Genomic DNA, 8,417 nt, shown 5'->3' on the forward strand with positions numbered 1-8,417 from the left:
AATGACATTTATTCTTTGGCGGTTGCCATCGAGAAATCGAGAAAGGCAGAACTGCTACCGAGAGAAACACACAGCAAATCAAGATGTCGGGTATGGGAGATGGGTACGTGGGCACGGCCCAAGACGCGGTGAGGATCCGGAGACTCGAGAAGCAAAGAGAAGCCGAGCGTCGCAAAATCCAAGAGCTCAAAACGAAGTCCGTCTCCGACAAGGGCCAGCCCGGTCTCCTCCAGTTTGGTTCAAGTACCTCCGAGGTCCGATCCCGGTTCTTTTTTTTTTTTTTAATTCATTCAATCAAATTATGCGCCGCGGTTTTCCTGATATTTTAAGCTAAGCTAACCTGGGGGTTTCTTGTGATTTTGATTGCCGTTTTGTTTATTTGTAGATTCTAGAAACTGCGTTTAAGAAGGAAACCGTAGGTTTAGTCACCAGAGAGGAATACGTTGAGAAGGTAATTGGTCACCTTTTTAATAAAAAAAATTAATTTTTTTTCATTTGTTGGGTTTTTTAATTAGTGAAAGCTAAGTTATTGGATTTGATTGTGTTTGATTAGAGGGTTAATATTCGGAACAAGATTGAAGAGGAAGAAAAGGAGAAGCTTCAGAAGCTACTACAAGAGTAAGTATGATTTTTGGGATTTTTGTGTAAATTTTGCAGTAACGTGTGCTCTTTTTCTTAATTTTGTTGGTAAATGCTTGTGTATTGTAGGGAAGAGGAGCTGCAATTGGAAAAGCGTAAAAAGCGAAAGATTAAGGGAAATTCTCGATTATCATTTGCTGATGATTTTGAGAGTGAAAATGAAGAGGAGAATGGAGAAATTGGTGAGTACACACACACACACACACACTCATATTTGTGAAATTTTGTTGTTTCTTATGATTTTGACTGTAGAAGATTTGATATGCTGATAACATATGAAGTTTTGTATTTGAACAAGGTGGATTTCATAGACTGCACTAATTAATTCTGCTGAGCTTTCATATTCAATTGTAGTTAGAGCTTGATCGTAAGTTCATGGCTTTTAACAAAGTTTGGTTGCTTGTTTAAGGAAGTTGTTATGTGATCTTTCATAGACAATTGCCTTAGGTTTACTACTATATGTTTAGTAGTTCTCACCTACTTGAGGTAGTTGTGGGAGGGTTTTGGGATTATTGGGAGGTGATTCAGTTAGGATGCTTGTTTTAGCATGAGATGTGGACGAGGTTCAGATTCAAATTGGAAGTCAATGAATTGAATTTCTAATTCTACAAATTTTAGTATTTGTATTATACCAAGAGCCGTTAGTTTAGAAAAGCATGGAGACCATCAAATGCTTGATCATTGTCTATTGTGGACATCATCTTGTGAGAAGGAAATTTCCTTGACTTTCTTTGAATGGTTTAATTGTTCATAAATTTTTGTATCTGCTCTTTATCTGAAAGTATTAGTTGTTGCATAAGTTGAAAAAGGAAAAATGATTGCCTTGAAACCTATTTTCTCTTTCCTATTGCTCTATTCTAAACTGAATACCTGGAGGAATGACTTAGCACTTAGCACATATGGAATTCATTAAACCATCATACATAAAACTTGTAGTGAAGTGCAATGTGTCACTAGCCTTAGGAGTTTTAAGTATGTTCGGTATTGTGCTTGAACTTTTTGGCATGTAATAGTCTACTACTTTTTTTTTTTTGGAATTTCTAGAAATAATTAATAGATTAGATTGTTCTGTTTGGCATGCAAGCTATTACGTTTTTACTGTGATTTTTTTTTGGGGGAAACTAGTGTGATGTTTGGATGCTCAAATTTATTTATTTATCTGTTGGTTTATTTATATATTTTGTTTGTTTGTCTCCTGTTAATCTTATAGATTTGGAAGGGGTTTATTGACATCAGCCGCTGATTCTTTAACACCATAACTTCTGTACTGATACCCTAAAATTAACATATTCATTTTACGTTTCTTGCAGAAAATTTGAAAACAAAGAGGCTTGCGCAAGCGAAATTGGGAAAAGATCCAACGGTGGAGACTAGCTTTTTGCCTGACAGGTCTGATTTCGCTTTCTTGCTCTTTTTTGCTTTTCTTTGTGTATGAGAATTTTGGCCTAATATATGAGCTTAGGGGTGTTGAGGATGATCTTTCAGTGAGAGAGAGGCAGAGGAGCAATCTGAGCGTGAACGGTTGCAGCGACAGTGGCTTCGTGAGCAGGAGCAAATTCGAAGTACACTTTTGTTCTGACTTTTGACCTATTCAGTTTTTTATATGGGAAAAAACAAGTTTTCCTGAATGAAGTTTATATATGTTTCAGATGAGCCCCTTCAAATCACTTATAGTTATTGGGATGGAGCAGGCCATAGACGAGTTATCCAGGTTAGTAAAAGTGGTCGGATTTGTGATTGATTGCTTTGTTTAATGCTCATCATTCTCTACAATTAATTAATCCATTATTTAGGTTCGGAAGGGTGATACAATAGGAGAGTTTCTTCGGGCTGTTCAACAACAACTTGCACCTGAGTTTCGAGAAATCCGAACGACGTCAGTGGAAAATTTGCTTTATGTTAAAGAAGATCTTATCATCCCTCATGTGAGACTAATTGGAAATCAAGTTTTTAGTGTCAGTTTGTCTTGCCATCTTCACCTTCACTAACTGAATTTGTCTATTCCTTTTCATGTTTTGGGAGTTCAGCAACACAGTTTTTATGAGCTTATTGTTAACAAAGCCAGGGGAAAAAGTGGACCGGTAAAGCTCTCTATTCTTTGCAGTTGCACATGACAGTGCCAGTGACTTTGTTGCTGTTATTTTTCTTTTCTAAGTTGCCATATAGCTGTCAAGATAACCAAGGAAAAGTAGGATTGTTTTTTTGCAATGTTAATGCTTGAGCATTTGAGAAAGATAAAATCAATTCGAAAATCCTAATTTGATTCCCTTTATTGTCTGATTGATAGTCTGATTGATGTGTTCCTATTCCATTTTCATTTAGATTTTTGTCCGTAGTTGTGAACAAAAGATTTATTTTTATTTTATTTTCCTGTTTTGGAGATTGTTTCCATTTGGGAAAATATATTTGACTTACTGCATATTACAATGGAACATGCTTCGATTGTGTTGTGACATTCATTTTTTGTTATCAGTGTGTCTTGTCTTGTGTACTAGTATTGGCTAGCCAGGCTCAATTGACTTGTAAATGATCTAGAAACTGGGTTGTTTCTACTGAAGTGATGAATACTTTTCCTTCTCTCTTTCCATCCTTCTCTCTGTTTTGGTGTGGAAATATATCAGCTCTTGCAAACTTGCTGCAATGCAGTCTAAGTGATTCATTTTCTTTAAATATACATCATATTAGGTTACTCAATCATTTTATGTTGTCTCTTTACTCTTCACAGCTTTTTCACTTTGATGTTCACGAGGATGTACGGACGATTGCTGATGCAACTATAGAAAAAGATGAGGTATATATATCTTCTTTTCAGTTATAGTAACTTTCTAAGCACCTGGAACGACCAATATATCTCTGATTATTTGTTGTTTAAAATCTGTGAACAGTCCCATGCTGGGAAAGTTGTGGAGAGGCACTGGTATGAGAAGAACAAGCATATCTTCCCTGCTTCTCGATGGGAGGTAATTTCTCTCTGCCACTACTCTGCTTCAGTTCTTTGGAGAATTTGTCAAATTCATTCCTTGTAAACCCGTTACTTCCTATTTTTGTCATTTTCAGATTTATGACCCAACGAAGAAATGGGAGCGATACACCATCCATGGGGATTGATCAGTCAGGCTTGGGCAAATAAATTTTTCTGAAACAGTTTGATTTGTTTACTGCAAGTAGCTAAATCTTGAACTTTGTAGGCACTTTTGAAAGCTTTATCTCACATTATTAGATTGGAAGGCCTGCATTTTGTATTTTGAAGTCCATTTACGATAGAATATGGTCATGGAAAGTAAGTGACTTATAATACAATTCACACTTGAGTCTCATATTCCGCCATTCCTTCGAACAGAATCTCATGTTTGGTATTAGGTGAAGCCAAACATATGAAACATTTTGGGATTTATATGAGCTGTAGATAATTACATTGTGATCTCAAATTTCTTTATTGGCGGCGATGGTTTGCTTAATTGTCGGCGTGCCCACTAAACATAGATAATGGCCATGTTTAGGATTGATCATTGTATTTTAATCCTAATTGCTGTTGACCGAGTGGTTTTTTAATAATTTTATTGAGTTGGTCACATGAATTCGTATGAGAAGTAAGAGGATTAAAAAATTAAATAGGCATTATCTACCCTGTTATCTTTTTAAAAAATTACAAAAATAGAAGACAATACAATCACTAAACGATTTAGCGTGGTTAATAAACAATCCATGGTCTATAAATAAAAAAGATAGAAACAAAAACTCTGTGCTTAAATGAAAAAGAAATAACCAAACCCAAAAGTGTTTATGGAATATGTTAGTGGTAGTGCTTCAAAATATATATAGAAATACGGAAAAATTTTATCTGAGGCTGTCCAATTTCGGTCTTACATCGCATGGTTGATATAAAAGGTTTTTAGTAGTTTTTCTATTGTAAATATTAGTAATCTATTAGTATGCATTTTCAATATATATCCATATATAAAGCAGACCAAATATTATTATAATATTTATTGATGGTTACTTTTTTAGGCCTATAACATAATGTCTCGTGTCTGGGAAAGAAAGTTTGAAAGCCCTCATCATGAGAAAACATATTTCATTTGTTGCTCTAGGCCTTGGCTCTTGGAGGCCCTCGAGGATGTAGAAAATGCTTAAGAAAGCATTGAGCAGGTGAGGAAGGAGACTAGGGACCGCAAAGCTGACTAAGTTTTAGAATTTCTCTCTCTCTCTCTCTCTCTCTCCAAGGCCAGCTCCCAATTGTCCCCTACCCTTAATGTGACTACATTTGTGTTAATTCACTCCATGGGTTAATGGGTTGCTCCAATTAATCATCTTTCTCTCCAAGCAAGCCTCAAACGGTCTTTTGTTGATAAAAGGGACGATACTTCAATGAGTAACCCCAAGAAGACCAATAGGCATGACCAGTTGTAAAACATCTTAGTGCACCTAACTTTTCTGAGGTGCTTAGGATTTAACCAAGGTATACTACATCTAATCCTTACGAACTCACAAAAGAATTAGAAATTAGGAGAATACATGTGTACAACCATGAGAATCCCAAAAGTTTTAATATTTAAATGTAAGTCATATGAATCATAATGCCCTTACCCAAGGAGGGGCTTTCTCCCATGTGTCCACATGAACTCTAGGATACCCATAAGGGCATCTTGTATAAAAGGTCAAATTTATAGGTAAAATGTATCTTCTTTCTCATTACTTGTCTTTTTGATACGATTGTTCTCTATTGACTTCAAGGCTTTTTCCATTTTCACTAGGAAAATGATGTTTGCCCCGGGTCAAACCTCGAAAATAATTTAAATGGCGACGTTTTGAGTTTTTTTTTTTTATACTCCAAAATATTGCCGTTTCTGATGGACGATTTTGAGAAGAATTAAACCTCTTCCTCTTCGTTTCTCCGTTTCAGCTGGGAAAGCCACAGATAGAAGATCAAGTTGGTTAAAAAAATTAGTTTTTTCATTTCTTCGTTGTTAAAAAAATTTGTTTCTTCGTTTCTTCGTTTGTTAAAACAATTCGTTACTTTCCTTCCTCGACCAAGGTCCAGGCATTCGGGATCCACCAACGGTCACCATCAACACTGACAGCCACGGTCACCGTCAACTCTGGTAATGCTGGTAGCCGAAACTTGTTCGAGAAATTAAACTCACGAAGCGGCAAAGTTGACAGCCTGAGGTAATGCTTCGTTTTTTCCTCTTTAGGTTATGGCAAAATGGGGACGATCTAGGTTAGGACAGTTATGATTAATTTTCGATTGAATTTGGATAGCTATTGTGATTCCTGTTTTATTTAAGTGTGTTAAATTGCAATTGATTTTAGGATGAATTTGGGTACAATTTTGAATTTGCTAATGTTGAGGTTGAGGATGAATGATGATGAAAAAGAGATTTTGCTGTGCTGATTTGAGTCAATTGCAGCTGCTCTGTCTGTTATTTTTAGGCTTATGCAACCGAAATTTGTCTGTCATTTCTAGGCTTATGCAGCCGAGTATGAGCCATGTCTGATTTGAGTCAATTGCAGCCGCTCTCTTTATGTATTTCATGTTCTTTTTTGAATTAATGTAACCGAGTGATGAGGATTAGTATTATTGATGGAGGCTTTTATTGTTTGCATTTTGGTATATAGATTGCTGGCTGGCTGGTTGCTTGTCGAATTTATTGGTAACTTGTTGAACTTGATTGCTGGCTAGTTGCTTGTACAATTTATTGGTAACTTTGTTGAACTTGGTTGCTGGCTGGTTGCTTGTAGCCTTTCTGACATATTGGTTGTAGTTTCAAACCTTTGTGATTGTGTGTGTGTGTGTGTGTGTGTGTGTGCGTGGTTCTCTGTTTCTATGTGTGTGTCTGTGTCTGTGTTGTAGTTTCACATTAGCTGCTGGCTGGTTGCAGTTTCAAACCTTTGTGATTACAGCTTCTTCTTCGTGTTTGTTTCAAGATGATTTGAATGATATCAATTGAGCAGGCAGCATTTTTGTGCAACCATATTGTCTGTATCTGCTGGTAACCAGCCCCAATATTTTTGTATGTAGTTTCATATATTGGAATCTAATTGATTTATCTAAAGTCTGTCGTTACCTTTTCCGTGATGGAATCTTTCATGCATTGGCATTATTTCTGGTTCATTAATTACAAAGTTACCACACACACAAAGACACACACACAGAACCACACACACATAGACACACACACAGAACCACACACACATAGACACACACACACACACACAGAGACACACACACACAGAACCACACACACACACACACAAACACACACACACACACACAAAACCCCACACACATACACACATAGACAGAACCACACAAACACACACACACACACGCACACACACAAAGACACACACACAGAGAACCACACACACACACACACAGAATTTCACACACATTGTTCTGGTTTTCTTTTCATTATTAACTGTAATTGTATCCCTTTTTCGACAGTTTCTTTCCAACGACATATGACTTCACAAACAATGTCATCCAACACAAGCGAGAATCGACTGTGTAATGAATGCGGTGATTAGATGGAGCTATTAACGTCACACATAACAAAAAATCCAAATCGCAAATTTTGGATTTGTAGAGGATGTAACAACACAAGCGAGAATCGACTGTGTAATGGATGCGGTGATTAGATGGAGCTGTTAACGTCACACACAACAAAAAATCCAAATCGCAAATTTTGGATTTGTAGAGGATGTAACAACTTTCAATGGGCAGAAGATCGTAAATCTAGCGAAGAGAAGATAAGCTTGTTAGTGGATGAGGTTAGGAAGTTGGCCTTGGAGATTGAGTGTTTGTCCGTAAAATTTCAATTATTGCATAAAGAACTTGAGCATATGCGAGATCGTGAAGTGCAGAGGCGATTGTTGGACGACGAACTTCGAAAGAGAGAGGCACCACGATATGATTTTATTAAATTAATTATGGTTGTTGTATTAGGTTTTCTATTTAAGTATTGTTTTTAAGTTGTTTGTATTTGTACTATAAAAGACTTCTATTGTAGAATTTGACCACGATATGTAATAACATTTTCATGTTAAATATAAATTTCCGGTTGTTTGAATTAATTAAAGTATTCTGAATTTAGAATTTGACCCCAATAATACTTCTCAAAATTATACTATGGCCCAACTCATTCCATTATGTTCCAAATAGATCCATTTTTAGAATTTTGAAAAAGACTTACAAAGTCTAAAATTTAAAAAATGTCGAAATACACATACACCAAGTAAATACATAAAACATAAGCTAACTTCAATTAACTTCGATCATGTGCTTGGTTCATCAGTTGAAAACTCCCCTCGATTGGCCTCCTCAAAATTTTGTTGCTGAAAATATTGCAAGTTTCCGTGATGGACTCCGCTATAATTCATCCAAGATTGATAGTAAGGGGGGAAAAATACATGTTGTAAGGGTGCTTGTTGTGCTAGCTGTTATACAAAAAAAAAATTATATATACATTATCAAACATATGACAATGAATGGAAATAACAAATTAAAAAAAACATTATCATAGTCATATGACTCTCTTCTGTTGGGATTGTAGTAGCCACTTGCGAAGAAAAATCATGTATCTCCGAGTCCTACAAATGCGGTTAACACACATTTAAAGTATATATTTTAAATTAATGTAAAATAAATATATTAAAGTAATTACCTCTACAGTTGTGTTGGATCCTGCATTATTCGACTTCTATTTTGGCCTCTTAAATTGCTTTTGCTTTCTTTGACTAGGTGGACGACCTTTACGCCGAGTTACTACTGGATC

The 8,417-nt window shown here is 36.0% G+C and overlaps 1 protein-coding gene across 1 annotated transcript; it reads left to right on the forward strand.

Moving 5' to 3' along the window:
* On the forward strand, positions 1–3,956 carry LOC18034568 (protein XAP5 CIRCADIAN TIMEKEEPER). The gene is made up of 12 exons (XM_006423534.2): positions 1–254; positions 386–451; positions 554–618; positions 709–821; positions 1,950–2,028; positions 2,125–2,201; positions 2,289–2,350; positions 2,433–2,564; positions 2,667–2,720; positions 3,365–3,430; positions 3,525–3,599; positions 3,697–3,956. The coding sequence occupies exons 1-12, from the start codon at positions 84–86 to the stop codon at positions 3,745–3,747; spliced, it is 1,011 nt and encodes a 336-aa protein (XP_006423597.1). The 5' UTR covers positions 1–83; the 3' UTR covers positions 3,748–3,956.
* Positions 3,957–8,417: the final 4,461 nt, after the last annotated feature.

This window comes from Citrus clementina, unplaced genomic scaffold (genome assembly GCF_000493195.1).
Source record: "Citrus clementina cultivar Clemenules unplaced genomic scaffold, Citrus_clementina_v1.0 scaffold_8, whole genome shotgun sequence".
Classification (NCBI taxonomy): domain Eukaryota; kingdom Viridiplantae; phylum Streptophyta; class Magnoliopsida; order Sapindales; family Rutaceae; genus Citrus; species Citrus x clementina.